Source organism: Pelmatolapia mariae, linkage group LG17 (assembly GCF_036321145.2).
Source record: "Pelmatolapia mariae isolate MD_Pm_ZW linkage group LG17, Pm_UMD_F_2, whole genome shotgun sequence".
In the NCBI taxonomy this organism is placed as follows: Eukaryota; Metazoa; Chordata; class Actinopteri; order Cichliformes; family Cichlidae; genus Pelmatolapia; species Pelmatolapia mariae.
Window position 1 is genome coordinate 1,597,225 of NC_086242.1, and position 15,149 is coordinate 1,612,373.

At 45.0% G+C, this 15,149-nt stretch overlaps 2 protein-coding genes across 2 annotated transcripts in view; one reads left to right on the top strand and one right to left on the bottom strand.

Moving 5' to 3' along the window:
• The first annotated feature begins 1,012 nt into the window (after nt 1–1,012).
• Nucleotides 1,013–5,423, top strand: dda1 (DET1 and DDB1 associated 1). Its single transcript, XM_063500356.1, has 5 exons — nt 1,013–1,323; nt 1,880–1,960; nt 2,062–2,113; nt 2,248–2,309; nt 2,715–5,423. Exons 1-5 carry the CDS (start codon nt 1,315–1,317, stop codon nt 2,817–2,819), a joined length of 309 nt encoding a protein of 102 aa, XP_063356426.1. The 5' UTR covers nt 1,013–1,314; the 3' UTR covers nt 2,820–5,423.
• A 113-nt stretch (nt 5,424–5,536) lies between these two features.
• ano8b (anoctamin 8b) overlaps nt 5,537–15,149 on the bottom strand; it is a 35,491-nt gene continuing 25,878 nt past the window's right edge. Inside the window, exons 11-19 of the mRNA XM_063500355.1 lie at nt 14,704–14,759; nt 14,549–14,623; nt 12,085–12,332; nt 11,614–11,773; nt 11,142–11,531; nt 10,046–10,237; nt 9,723–9,854; nt 8,931–9,041; nt 5,537–8,584 (exon numbers count right to left, since the gene is read on the bottom strand). Of these exons, the coding sequence (XP_063356425.1) occupies nt 7,835–8,584; nt 8,931–9,041; nt 9,723–9,854; nt 10,046–10,237; nt 11,142–11,531; nt 11,614–11,773; nt 12,085–12,332; nt 14,549–14,623; nt 14,704–14,759 (2,114 nt within the window). The 3' untranslated portion in view covers nt 5,537–7,834. The remainder of the gene's footprint in view (nt 8,585–8,930; nt 9,042–9,722; nt 9,855–10,045; nt 10,238–11,141; nt 11,532–11,613; nt 11,774–12,084; nt 12,333–14,548; nt 14,624–14,703; nt 14,760–15,149) is intronic.

Sequence of the window (15,149 nt, forward strand, 5' to 3'; positions counted from 1 at the left end):
TCCTTTAAAGTCTATGATGTTACGCAAGAGCACTGATTAAAATAAAGTGTGCAATACTGTGACTCTTCAACTGTGCTTCTTAAGGTCCTACCATCATGTGATTTAAATCTCATCTCCTGGACAAAGTAAATACTCCTGCCCTCTTTACTCATATGGATTCCTGTTTGATTGAATCCATTCTGACTTTCTCTTTTGTGTGCAGGTAAAAGTCACTGAACCTAAGAAGCAGACTAAGAGACTTCAAAGTATAGTCACAGTGTGCAGCAAAATGGCCTTCGTCACCTGTATAAGGCTAGAAGGCCCAGTCTATTCACTCTGATCCTAACAACACCTTATTAGAAGAGTCTGGGTGTAGACACAGTATACTGACATGCAGTCTTTAAAATAATTCATTATATTCTTAATGTTAATGTTGCTCAGTCCTGTATATTTATTATCTGTTTATTGCATTTGCTTGATTGTTGTGTGATTTTGTATGACAAGAATAAAGATATTGTGGATCTTTGATTTCAGTGATTGCTGTGCACCCATCATAAATTAGATATTTCTTATGATACAAAAAATAATTTTGCGCTACACTCAGATTTGAAAGGATTTAAAATGCCAACAACACCTGAATGACTTTGTGTTATGAAAACCCTTTATTATCCATAGTTTTTCAATTTCTCACGTTTCAATCTGAAGTTTTCAACTTGGTGTAAACTTGCAACAAAAGTCAAAAGAATTAAATAGTCCTTCAGTTTCCCGAAGCCTTTACTGCAGACACTAATAAACATTGGCGCGTGCAGGAGATACGTGCGCCCACATGATGACATCAATCATGGACTCAGGCTCGGATCAATAGTGGCTGATGGTTTTCATAATGAAACTCAATGAGGGAGAGCAGATTGCCTGGTCAATGGTTTAGGGAGGGGCTAAATTGTGTTGTTTTTAACAATTGGTTGTCCGGTCAAGCTGCTACCACGTGGGGGTAAGAATAAGCCAATAGGCGCTACTTGGGGCGTGGCCTAGAAAAGCGTCGGTGCCATCATGCTAGCTGAAGAAGTCCTGTGTAACTAGCTTTGCGAACTCATGTATTGAGCGTTTTGGTGTCTTGGCTTTTTTATGCGCGTAGTGTCATTTTTTTCACAGTCACTGGGAAGTAAAATGGAAACAGCAACTTGTGTTTGAGGACGGTGATTTTTTCTTTCGAAAAGGACGTAGGACAGCGGTCTCGGTTTCCTAGCCTGTAAGCTAGCGCGGCCATCACGACCAGAACAACACACACCAAGTCCACAAGTCGGCGTTTGGCAGTTGGACGTTTCTGCCACCATCATGGAGAAGGTAGTTCGTATACCCCATGTTTATTACCGTGGTTTAAGCTGTATAGCTGGTGTCATAAGGCATACAGTAATTGTAAGCCAGCTACCTGAGGCTACCGGCTAGCTGCTAGCCACACCTGCTCCTCCTGTTGGTATTCAAGGCCAAGCCGGCATCGATTTGTGCTCTGAGCTGCTCAGCTCTGTCTTGCCCATTTGAAACCTCTTAATGGACATTGTGCGATATTGCATCCACTTTGAAGGTTAATGGCGACGTTGAAGGGCGGCAGGTTTGTTGTCGTGAAAGATGAGGTAACGCCCTGAATGCTGTATCCAGTCATCTGCAGGGACCTGTCACCTGCTCAGCAGCATCTGCATTAAGAGGAGCACACCTACACTGATGTCGGTGGTGATGATTTACACTGTTGCTGTGAGCCGACGCGAGTAAACGACAGCAGTCTGACTGCTAAAAGTCAGATGATTTCAGACTTGCGATCTTTGGAGTCGTATGAAGTTGAAGATGAAAGACAAATGAAATGAGAGCTGCAGAGTCTAACAGTCACCTCACCTTCTTTCCACAGGCTGATTTCTTGAAAGGACTTCCTGTCTACAACAAGAGCAACTTCAGCAGGTTTCATGCAGATTCAGTTTGTAAAGCATCTGTAAGTAGCCTTTAAAATCACTTGATGCAGTTTTTTAAAGGTTTGTTCCTGTATAGAAGGCACAGCTCTAATTCACAGCCTCTTTCTGATCTCTCGTATAGAACCGCAGGCCCTCCGTGTACCTACCAACACGCGAATACCCCTCTGAACAGAGTAAGTACAGTTGAAACTGTAAACCAACCCTCTCTGCTGTGGTGATGTTTTCAAATGCTTACTAACCGTGGCTAAACTAGCACCCTATGTAATGTGTTTTGTATGTAAAACATCTTGCCTGTGTTTGTTTACAGTCATTGTTACAGAAAAAACCAACATTCTCCTGCGTTACCTCCACCAGCAGTGGGACAAAAAGGTGAGCATGTGCAGTTCTTTAATTTCTCTAGTCTCATTTGGCAGAGACCACATCATCAATTAGGGTTAGAGCTAAGAGTGACAGTATTTCTTGAAAGAGAATGGCAGATGAAATAAAGATAGATTTAGATTTTAAACTGCAGTTTGGGGAAGGCCTCAGTAAAGAGTGGCAACAGGTACTAATGCAAGAACCTCAATAAATGCTGTGTATAATGTAGGAAGGGAAATATATTGATGGAATTGGCAGGGCAGAGTATGAGCTGTGGTCCCACTCCTGAAATTCAAAAGTCTTTGTAAGGAGTCTTTATTAGGTCTCAAATAATCACGTGCTATAAAGCAGTGACATGTTGAAAGAGAGAGAGGCTGTGATTTTGCTGATTCCTGTGTAATCCTCTGTGTCAAACAGAATGCAGCAAAGAAAAGGGAACAGGAACAAGCTGAGGGTGACAGCCCGGCGCCTCCGAGGAAGATCGCCAGGACAGATAGCCAAGAGATGAACGAGGACTCATAAGTGTGCGTCTGATTTTGTGTGTGTGTGTGTGTGTGTGGGTGGGTATACATGTGTGTTTGTATCAATAGGGTATAGCCAATTTAAGCAAAACCATAGGATAATCCCTCCTGCATGCAGACTTCCTGGTTTTTCCTGGTCTATAGCAGGATGTCTTTCCTGGCATGAAGTTAAGTCACTCCAGAGAGAATTCCGGGAAATTCCCACTCACAAAGCCACCATTTACAGTGTATGAAAATAACGTTGGTAGAAATGATCTCAAGTCGTGGAGGGGAAATCATTACTGGTGTTTTGATTGTGTTGGCTCTTCCCCATGTGGGCCAGTACACATGTATATGTTTGTGTGCATGCTGAGCTGTGAGTGCGGACTGCGTGTGCTGCCGTACGTGCGAGCGGATCGTAGGATTAAGATGAGACGGACTGGACAGAAAATGTCAGACACTACTCTTAAAAATGTAACTGGTACAAGACTCGTGTAGCCTCTCTGTCATCCGGACAGTCTGTTCTGATTTGTGTGAGTATTTTGTTACTGTTTTAATTTTATTTTATGATGTTTTTGTTGTTGTTTGTAAATGGCAATGAGCTTCCTGCCAGCCACAGTGCCCACCATCTCAGTTTCACTGCCCACTCTGCAACCACACGGGGGCATTGCGACTTCTTTTCCACACTGTTTGAATCGACAGAACCAAGAATGCACTGTGAAGAACAGCACAAAGTAGAAGCGACTCTTCCCGGACCCCCACCTTTTTAAACGTGTGGCTTCTTTTGTTTGTTTTATGGTGAATATATTAATATCTGTGTTCTATCCTGGGACTCGTGCTTGTAGGATTAACGTTGTGTGGGCGTGGCTGAGAAGTAGCGTCACGTCTAGCACCTCCCTCTGGCTGATCGAGGCGAGTAAGAAGGGGATTCTCTCTCTTTAAGTTTTAGCAGATCTTTCTCCGAAAGATGTGAAGAAAAAGAAAGAGCTTTTACGTCTTAATAGGAAAATACAGAAATGTGAGATTTCATTTTTAGTCGCGCAACTTTGGCAACAGCACAGACACTAAAGAGAAATGTCTATAGTAGCGTGTGGGAAAGGGAAAAGAATGCATAACGTGTGTAAATAATTACAGTAGCTTATCCAATTTAGTATCTTTGTGTCTGCCTTTTTGTAAAAGACTACAGAATAAAGTAGAGAAGAGCCCCAGTGTCCAGTGGATGTTATCTTGCCTTGCATGTTAATGTTTCAGTGGCTGGATGTTATAACCCTGGACCAGAAATAAAGTGTTGGGGGGGGTTGGTGTTATTTTTGTGTGGAAGGTATTAGCCGAGAGGCCTTAAGACTCGTCACGATTTGGATGCAGCTCAGGGCCCGGGTTAGCGTTACTGCTCGTCTCATCTTTGTGACAGCTCTGGATGGTTTCTATTTTATTTTTCTCGATTGAGAGCTGGCTGTTGTGAGCACCGGGGGGTGGGCGTTTAGAGTATTATACGTTCAGCCATAGAATGCACAATAAGCATGCACAGCAAAGTGCAGCTGCCATCCTGCCTTGTTCCTTGTATGAGATTCAGTTTGTATTGGTGTCCATACACCCAAAAAAGCTTTTCTTTTCCTGTCCTTTAAAAAAATCGTTCCTATCACTGCCCGGCTGAGTCACGACGAAACCTCCTCTCTTTCCTGTTTTGTGGGTCGACGGTGCGGTCAGTCATCTTCCTATCTACAGTGTAAATACCCCGTCTTGTTATTTCAAGTATAAAAACCTCATTATGCTTCTGCTCAGATAGACTGTTCTACACCACCCGAAGCCTTGCCCCACATGTGTTAGATCAGATATGTTCTTTTTAGCTTTGCTGAAATAAAACTGGATTAAAACACTTTTTTGGTTTATGTGGTACTTCAAAAATTTTAAAAAGCGGTTCACAACACATTGAATGCATTTGAAATAGTTTTATTAACTATTTGTCAGGTCTTACAAAAATATGACAAAATAAATTAAAAGAAATAAATAACCCCATTTCCCAGTATTTTTCTTTAAAAGATCTTTTTTTGTACAGTGGTACATTGGAAGAGCGTATGATGTTGTGTAAGTGAGGCTTCCATGAAAATGTCTCATCTTTGAGGTTCGGGTCGGGCTTTAATGTTCACATCCACTCTGAAACACAGAAACATTAATACGTCCATTCAGTCTTTCCTGCTTATTCCAAATGAGACAGACGATGTCCGAACTTTTCAAAGAAGCTGTTCTGATAAAGAGTCCGAGCTTCTGTCCTAATGCAGGCGATGCCTGCGCCGTGACGCTGCTGTTCCTCCAAACGTTACAGATCTCCGTTGCAGAACATGTTTCACTGCAAAAACGAAAAAAGTAACAAGCCGATGTCTGTTGTGATGCTCTTCAGCTTTACCTGAATAAGGTGGGAATGCACACATGGAAGTGACCTCCGCTCGGCATCAGCAGATCTATTCAGCGCACCAGTTCTGCTTCTCTATGGGACTTTTTCAAACGATGGACTCTTTATGCACCATGAAGCCATTTATCCTTGAAATCCTGATGCTGCAAGAATATCAAGGGTTTTTAATGAGACTGTGCTCAGCTACGTTGTAACCGTCTCGCTCTGCTGCTCTTAAGATCAGACGCTGATGATGTCACGTTTCTCTTAGCCTCGGCCTTCTCGATTTACATTTATAATGAACAGTGACTTCCAAATATTCCTAAAAAATGATAACATGACTGCACAGACTATTTCGGTATTGCATTTAATGTCAGTAAGAACTTTTTGCCTCCCGGAAAGAACATTTTTCGTCTCTTCTGCAGGCATGTGAGCGAAAAATGGACCAGACTTCTAAAACTAGCACATTAAAGCTGTAACAGAATACAAAAACCTGTTAAGCCGATGCAGGTCAGGGTAGGTTCTTAACATTAAATAGGAAACAGGCGATCTGAGAGAGCTGACACTAAAACATAAAGGGAAAGAAAATGCATAGAGTCTGGGTGAGGATGATGCGGTGGAATTGGGGTTTGAGGTTGGGTGGGGGGTTAGTGTCGAGCTTTAGTACTACACGTCAACTTCAACGCTGTATTATTGCCCAAATCCTCGCCGGAGGTGAAAGTGTGGAAATGCATAGTTAATGTTTCCGTATCTCGACAGTGCGACGGCCTCTGAATCCTCTCTCAGTGTCTCACATCATCATAAACTTGTCAGACTGCTTTAATTTTGCTGCCTGTGGTGTGTACTGGTGACTCCTGCCTGATGCTGTGCATAAGTAACCAGCGGGTTAACGTCATCGTTTTATGTGAATAAACTGGCGCCACCTTCTGGAGACCCCGCAGAAGTGAAATACCAGCTAAGGGTACATGCTGGGCTCATTGAAAATACATGGATCATGCAAACAATATGCAAAGTACAGTACTGTGAAAAAGTTTTAGGCACTCTGAGAAGTTTGTATGTTTTTGTAAATCACATGATGCCATCCTGCTTTTTGAAAAATGACGATGACCTAAAATGTATCTTCAGTGAGAAAAGGGAGTCCTGCAACACATGCATTGGTCCCTGCAGAACCTTTATGGTGATGTCATCAAGTGAGCCAGTAAATACACGAAGAGAGACACACCCGACTCCAGAGAAGGATTCTGGGTAAGATCTCATAATGACTGAGCGACTGTGGAAAAGTAGTCAAACGATGCTCTCGCTAATGTAGGGTTTTTCTATTTACTGACATCTTTCAAAGTATTCTCACATATTTTAGTGCCTAAAACTTTGATAGAGTACTGTACGTCTTGGGTTAACAGTATATTCTGAAAGGTTCTGCACTGGTTAAAAAAAAGGGAATTTCCATCATCTGCAAATAAAAACAGCTGTTCAAGAAGAAAAGAAAACATGAATATTTTGAAAGCTCGTTGCTGCCGACAGCATGCACCAGGTGAAAGGGGGAAATGAACAGAAATGCATTTTTTGCATAATGATGAGGCAGGCTGGTGTGGGCCCTCTGTGCCGAGGTGGTTTCTATGCAGGGCGTCAGGCTTTAGTGCAAATGTTACTTCTTTAACTCTGTGCTCGTTTGTCAAGTCTAGCTGGAGTTTGTGGAATGAGGCACCATCTGTGTTTACGAGGCGCTCTACGGGCTCGGATGGAGAACAGCATGCAACGGGCATCTCTGCTCCTTTTCCTCGAAAATCGCTCGCTCTTCCAAAATACTGTGATTTGTACGACTTACTAAGCTCGCCGCTTTCTATTGGAGCAAACCGGATTCTGCAAAGCTCAGACCTCACCTCTGCTTTGAAAATAAAGCTGGTGATACATCAGGGGCGACTGTTAAGGAGGGGCTTATGCGATGATTGACACTTAATAAAAAAAACAAAAACACTGACTCATATTGCTTTTCCACTCTTCGGCTTCAGTACGAAAGCGAAGGGCCCAACAACTCGTCGCAGTTTAAAAATGAGACCGATTTCTAACGATCGCTCGTGTGGTGACAGCTAAAAACACTCTCAGTAATTATCAATCTCTAATCCGTTCGTACCGCCATGTAAGCTTTTTTTTTCCTTAAACTCCTCCCCTCCACGACAGACTGTCACGTGTTGGTGTGAAGCCACTGAGATGTTTACAATTTCTGACAAGAAGAAATCAGGAAACACAGCTCTGCTTTAAAGGCGTAAAAATATTAGAAACGCAGCTCATGCATTTCTTTATGTATTGCAGACAAGGAAGAATTTGAATATTTGTGTGTGTGTGTGTGTGCGTGTGTGTGCGTGTGTGTGCGTGTGTGTGTGTGTGTGTTCGGTCATGATAGAAGGGCTTTCGTCTTTCTTACAAAGCCTGTTTTTTTTGTTTCTTTCTTTTTTTTATTTATTTTTTTGTCTCGCAGCAAAAAAAGCAAACCAGAACAACAGTCTCGTCTCATCAGCTTCTGCTCCGAGTACTCCCACACCGGCCTGTGACAGCGCAGAGGGCAGGTCAGGCCTTCCTCACAGTAAACACGTCACCTGTTCAGGTGAGATGGAACCAAAGACAAGTTGCGCTTTTTTTGTCGTCGTTTTCTAGATTTTAAAACCAGCCGCGTCCAAGTCTGACGAATGTCCGTTCTCTGCGCCTTCCCCTCCGGGTGAGGGGATCTCGTCTGGAACGCCATTCAAGTCAGACCGGGAAGGCTGTCTTTCCGACGTCTGCGATGATGACCCCTCTCCTGACCTGGGCAGCGGAGCCCCGTTCGTGCAAGTCCCTCCCTCGGATTTCCCAAAGTTAAACAATTTCCCGGGGTTGAAGGCTTTATTGGGTGACTGAGAACGCTCCTGAGAGCTGCTACCTGATAATGACGATGATGACGGCGCCGCTGTCGCCGTGGCGCTGGCGGATGTGGCACCGGCGGCTGCAGAAGCCGCAGCACCTTCCCTCTTATTCTCAGGCGACTTGAGGAATTTGAAGCTCAAGAAGCCGGGCAGTTTTGGCTCGCTGCCCGTGGGTGACTGAGGGGAGCGGGCGCCACCCGAGGAGAACTTGCTCTGCAGCGGGATGATCTGCTTCAGCTTCATCACATTATTATTGGCCAACAGGGAGCTGGGCCTCTTGGGCTTGTCCGACCCACCGCTCCCTCCTCCGCCTCCACCCCCAGAACGTGATTTGCTGCCGTGACCTTTGTCGTGGTGGTGATCCCCCGAAACGTCGCCTTTGCTGTCGTCCCGCTCCCTCTCCCTGCGAGCCATGTGCTCTGCCTGCCTTTGCCTCTCCTCCTCCTCCCTCTTCCTCCTCTGCAGCTGCTGGTAATGCTGCTGCGCCTGCCGCTCGTGCTTCTGCAGAGGAAGGGAAACGTTCTCACAATGCATTCATAAAGAATCAGCAGTAGCCAACTACTACACTACTGCAGCAGCCAACTACTACACTACTGCAGCGCGACTTGTCTAAAAGCCCTTACTACAGTCAGAATCTTGCATTAGTGCTCCCGGGGCAGCTACAAGCTAATCTCTTTTCCTGTGTTGTGCAGCACAGCTGACAACCTTTACAGTAACACAGTCATTTTGCTACAATATCAAAGCAACTTTAGTCATTTATTTCCAAAAAGAAACAACTGCAGTGCTGTAGCATCATAAGGTTAATGAGGGAGACTTTAAAGGGCTTCTTCAAACTCCATGAAGTCACCTTAAAGGCCTCCCTGCGCTGGTAATCCAGTTTAGCCATCTCCTCTTTGACCCACGTAGGAATGTCGGGAATAGCCACATGGATGATGTATTTCAGCAGGATGGCAAAGTGCTGCAAACAGACAGAGAGGTGGAAAACAAGGAAGGTGAAGTCAAACAATTATAAAGTAATTCACATACAGTAAATAGGACACGGTGCTTCAAACGCCCCCTTTAAGCAACTTGTCACTTGAGGTCAATCTTGCAACATTTGGGCTCAAACTATCTTCTTTATCAGGCCAGCACAGAGCTGCAGGCTGTTGACCTCTCTGGATGCAGACGGCCGGCACAGTGAAGCACAGCCTGTTTCTAAATATGTTACAAGCTGTAGCAGCAGCAGCGTTGTGCACAGAGGGTTTCGGTTCCTTTGTTCATGCGTTTGGTGAGTTAAAACTGTTTGATGTCATCGCTGTGAACAGCACGGGTGATTTGACACTTGCTCAGCGAGTAAAGATTATCTCACCACGAAAACTATAAAATGCGTAGTTAGAAAATAACAGCACGTGTCATGACTGGCCGCCAATCTCATCTTCCTATTAGTGAACTATTTCCTGGGCTTCTACTTCATTACAACGTGTTGTGTCATGAAAGTGAAATCTCGGTGTTAAACAGTTTACCGACTGATGAAGTGGTTTGAGTAAATGTTTGTTCTGTTAAATCCATCCCAGTCTTTACAGGTAGGAAAACTGTGTGACGGGAAAAGACTGAAAGAGCGCCGCTGTGTTTCAGACTGAGCAGGAAGTAGCTGCGGTACCTCGAGGATGACGATGGAGATGATGGCCATCTCAGGGCTGAGCCATGGAAAAAGACGCTGTAGCTGACCACACTGACCAATCAGGTAGCAGTTCACTATGATGGCAATCAGGCCCATGGCTTCCATCGCAGTCTGTGAACGGGAAAATAACAGGTTTCCATTTTCTTCTGACTTTGTGCTTTGCTCTTAAATCAAGTTCAGCCAGACTCTGATTACTGATTAACTTGATTCGATTGTTAACATTAATGCCGTTTGTGTGTTAATCAGCTCCCCTTGACCTTTAAATCCATCACTTTTAGATGTTCACACAGTGCATTTCTTACCTGCCACTGGCCGATGCTCTCCACACGGACTCCAAAAGGCCTCTGCAGGCCGGTGCAGAGCTTAAAGGCATCACTGCGGATCTCAATGATGTTGTTGATGAGAGCGCACATGGCAGCCAGAGGAAAGGCAGAGGAGAAGAGCACCACGTAGCCAAACTGGACAAACATCTCCTGGTAGTCTTGGAAAGTGTCCTAAGAAGGACAAAGTGGAGCAATAAGCCAAATGCAGTCTGTGCAGTACATGACTACATGGCTGCTGAGGACGACGCTGCGTTTCCTGTGGACTAAACTCATTTGTAGATGAGATATATAAGATATAATGAGATATGGCAGTCATACAAGCATTTCTAAGTTCTGTAGGATTCACGTTGTAGTTCTAGGATTCAAAGCGTGATCAGTTTTTAAAGAGAATAACAGAGAACGAGTCATTCTGCCTGTAAATACCAGACGTTTAGAATGAATTGTGATGATGTCTGTAGGCGGGTGGAGTCAGGTCATGTTAACGATCCAGGAAACTTTGGCTTACGTCCACCGAGGTCTGCGGGGATGATTATCACACGTGTGGTGTACGGTCAACATATGGTACTTATAAAGTACCGATTTTAAAAGGTTCAAAATATCACATCACATTTGACTTGATTGATCTGAACCTCAGTGATAATAATGCAAATGTAAAGCTATGCGGGCATATAGTGATTCTAAATATCACGTTACTCAATCACCTCTGATCGCTTCTTCAAGGTCAAATGAGGTCAAACTTTCAAGAAAATCTCTGATCTTTCAAACTATACTAAATACTAAATATCACACTACAGTTTGGATCCAAATATGTCACATTTGACCTCTGACCTCACTTTTGCATTTCCCTTCTGTCAGTAGTCTCAGGAGCTTGGAAAGAAAAGCGTCTGGACGTTTCACCTCTCATCTGAGAAGCTTCTTCAGTTCTAAATGCGACTGGTGGAGAATCCCAGATTTAAGCCCTGTGGGAGTGTCCCAAAGAGTGTCATGGACCCCCTATTGATCCTCTGCCTAATCACAATCAGCCAAGGTCTCAGTTGAGCTCGTACGTGCAGGGTGAGTATATATGTACACTTACTGAGTACGTCTGCATGCAGCTCTCCATCTCCGCCTGAGTGAGCGTTGTGCTCTCTCTCTCCTCTGGGGGATCCATCCACGATTCCCTTTTCGTTTTCGGCTCGACCCTCTCGGCGCTCCGGCCTCTTCTTCTGTGACGCAGCGACGCGCTGCTCTCAGATCCAGAAGGCAGCGGGCTGGCGGCGGCGGCACCGGCGGCAGCATTAGCAGCCTCAGCCCCGCCCCCGCTCGAGTCCTTCACATCATGAATTCCGTTGTCGTTGTCGTCGTCGTCGTCGCACATTTCGAACACCGAGGCCGGGTCCATTCCCTTTTCCACCATGGTGGGGCTTCCCTCCTCCAGAAAGCTGCTGTCCACAGGGGGCCCACTGCACGCCGCCTTCCTCTCCACCTTAATGACGACATCACTGATCAGCTACATGATTCAACCTCTAAAGCGTGAACGTACTAACGCAGGTCACACAGCACTGTACCTTCTCTATGAAGCTCACTTTCCTCAGCTTCAAGCCGCAGTCGATCAAACTTTCCTCCTCCGTCTCTCCTTCGCTGAACCTCCCGCTGTCAGCCTCGTCCTTCTCACCTCCCTCCTCCTCATCAGGCACTCCACATCCTCCGTTCAGACACTTCTTTTCCCTGAGAGCAGGTGAAGAGACAGATAAACGTCAGAGTAACTGTGTGCCAACCACTCACAGCGGCGTTCTGGCGGTCTGTGCACTCGGTGTCTGATAGCTATGAATCATAACTGCATGCAGTGCGTGAACAATAGCAGAGGACGATAAAGTGTCGTTCTGTCTGCACCCGAGCGGCTCCGTTTGTAGTGAGTAACGCAGTAAGTGTTGGTGTGAATGACAGCTAAACACATGAACGTCACGGTTCGCCACACCGATCTTTCAGCACACGCTTTCTTTACTGCATCATCTTTACTGAACGGCTCAGAGCACCACCTTCTTTCTGGCTGCCCCACTCCAGGCCTGGTGCCCCTCAGTCCGGGTCCTGGCATGGTCTGGTCAGTGGGAGATGCCATGGCTTTTCCAGCTGCCAGCCGGGCGTATTTCAGCAGCACTGAGAGCAGCAGGTCCCACACGGCTCGCAGCGTAAGCTCTCCCAGCTTGTGACGCTCATACAGGTAAGGCTGCAGCACCTCCTTAACGTTTTGAAGGAACTGGCGTATGATGAGTAGAGTGGCCAGCATCTGACAAACACAAGGCAGAGAAACAGCTGCAGCACTCACAGATCACAGCAGACTGATTGGAGCATTTACCAGAAACACAACAGGATAGATGACAGTGGACAGAGCGCAGGAGGAGCAGCGAGAGAGAGAGGACTTAAAATAAAGGGAAGAACATTTCAAATAAAGAGACATGTATGCAGACTGTGTGCAGTAGGAAGGACCCTGTAATCGGGGGTCCTGAGGTGTTAGGCAGCAAGTTCTGGCTCATCCTTTCAATCGCTGTGTCACATTCTAACTCTAAAAAGTACAGCAGCCTCCCACCTACAGACCTCGCTGCACACGGCAGACAAGAACGAACCGCCCATCTCAACTACACTGTTCCACCAAGCCGAGACACAAAGTGACGCACAATAATTACACCTCCACCCTGTGACAGGACAGGCTCGAGTGAAAAGTTCATCAGTCTTGAAACTACAAAGTTTCTTTAGACGCAGCAGTCAAGACGTGCGACAGGCTTGTTTGTGGACAGCTGACTAGAAACCTCAAAGTTGTCATGTTTTCCCGGCTCTGTCATGTCTGCTTTAAGCAACAGGAGACGCTGCGGCACCTCCTCCCACGGCCCGGTCCCTCGTCTAAATACTTTGACCTCTGGGCGAACGGGAGACGACCAGAACAGGAACGTGTTTGTGTTTTAAAAGGAACTGACGGGAAGCAGAACGGCTACAAATAAAATCATTTCATTAGTTTTAATATCATGTGTGAGTCCAACACGGACACAGTTCTTTGTTTCTGAAAAAGTCATCTGGAAGAAGAAATATAAATTATGCGTGACAATAAGTACAGAGATTAAGATTAAACGTGTAGCTGAACACAACTATACTCTTATCATTTTGGGATTCATTACCATTTTTTAATAACACTGTAGACCTTCATTTATCGGATGTGAACGTGTCTCTGTCTGTGCACAAAGTATTTATTTAGCTTTACAAAATAAAGTTGCTTAATTAATCTGGTTAAACTCAGTGATCTCCTGTTTTTTACAACAAAAAATGTTTCTTTGTTTCTCTGATCTTGTCAATAACTACAAAAAAAGAAACTGAGTTGCATTAAACCATAACTAAGGTTTAACAGTCAAAGCCAAGAGTTTAATATGTCTTCAATCATATAATACAGACACGCCGAGGTTAGACATTTCAGGGACTGCATCACCACAAAGCTCACGATCCATTATTGCCTTCAATCTAAAAGCACTTCCTCCGGGTCAAACACTGATGCACAACACGCTGCGCAGAAGATGCTGCAGCACAGAAACACAGAGAGCAAAAGGACATAATCATATCTTCAATAATGGACAGCACAGGAACTGAGAGAAGGAGACGCTGTTCTCTGATCGCTAATATATCCAAGCACTGCTTAGTCACATAACAGCTGATGTCTCTCTCATCAACTGGAAACAAGAAAAGTCTCACATGTTTTAAATGATTTTAGCCTTTCATGGTAGTTCTAGTAAAAGTCAGTAAGCTTGTACCGACATGTGGAGAGCCTGGGCTGTGCTGGTTTAAACTGGGAAAACTGGGAAGTCAGCTGACATTGAGAGTCTGAAAGGTGGAGCAGATGGTGAGAAGCTGAGGGACAAGATGACTCACAGAGGGAAAAAAGCCCAAGAAAGAAATCCACAATTCCCATCACAAGGAATACCAGGAAGACTGATCCTCAGATGAAATGACCCACTAGAAGAAGTATGAAGAGGCATGTTTTGAGAGTTGATGTCATTGAATATAAAGTTTGTTTTAGATAATCAGACATTATCTGCTGACAGCTACAAAGTCTCCCAAATACAGAGATGTAATGAAAACAGCCCTGCAGCCATTTAACAGCTTTCAGCAGACAAACCAGCACATGTTCTTTCCAAAGCACCTGCTCACTGATTGGCACCGAGCTGGCATGCAAAGGCATAACGGAGGTGGTCAGAAACAGACCTCTGACCTTCCCTACGCGTAACAGGGATCGTACTTTGTTCCCGAGTAAAGCCCTGAAGAACCAGGGAACAGAGACCACCAGCATCTTGATCTTCAGGGAGATGTGAGGCAGCACATTGACCCGGACCTGCCGCTGCAGACTCCTGATCAGAGACAACACCAGCAGCATCTTCCACAAACGGACAAACGCACGGATGTGCGGATTAATGACGACATGGACGAGTGAGTGCGAGTATCTGAGCGGCGGAAACGTCTCACCTCTTTCAGGCGCTCCATGTCTTTGAGGTAGAATCCGATGTAAAAAAGGCTGAGATAGGAATTTACAAACTGAAACTGCAAGAGACAGAAATGCCAGGTGTGATTAAATAGGAAGAGGAATTAGCACTATAACTCACGAAGCAAAGGACACTTACAAGAACCATTTTGATGATGAGATTTTTCTCATAGGCACTCTGGAGTCTATAGTTTTCTGTGGAAACACAACATCAGCTTAACACACCTGGCGAACCATTAAAAACATGCAGCACACAGCAAAAGTTTTAATAATTAACTACTTAATTAGTAACTAATGAACAGACTGGTACTTTTGTAGTGCTTCACTCCTTTATTTGAGCGCACAAAGCACTTCTACAAGCCTGATTCACCCACACTCACACTTACACACACACACACACACACACACACTCACACACTCACGCCTTTTTCTTTCAGCCTAACATTCACACACGCTGATGGACGCATCGTCTCCAGACTGCAGGAACCTTCTGATTAGTGCGACCTGCTCGACCTCTCGAGCCACAGCCAGCCCAGCAGGTCGCGCTCAAAAGGAATTGCAAGCGATCCATAATTAATATTAAGG

Coding starts and splice junctions, on each gene's coding strand:
- dda1 (XM_063500356.1), top strand. Junction 2,114..2,247: donor CGAATACCCCTCTGAACAGA/GTAAGTACAGTT, acceptor GTTTGTTTACAG/TCATTGTTACAGAAAAAACC. Junction 2,310..2,714: donor ACCAGCAGTGGGACAAAAAG/GTGAGCATGTGC, acceptor TGTGTCAAACAG/AATGCAGCAAAGAAAAGGGA.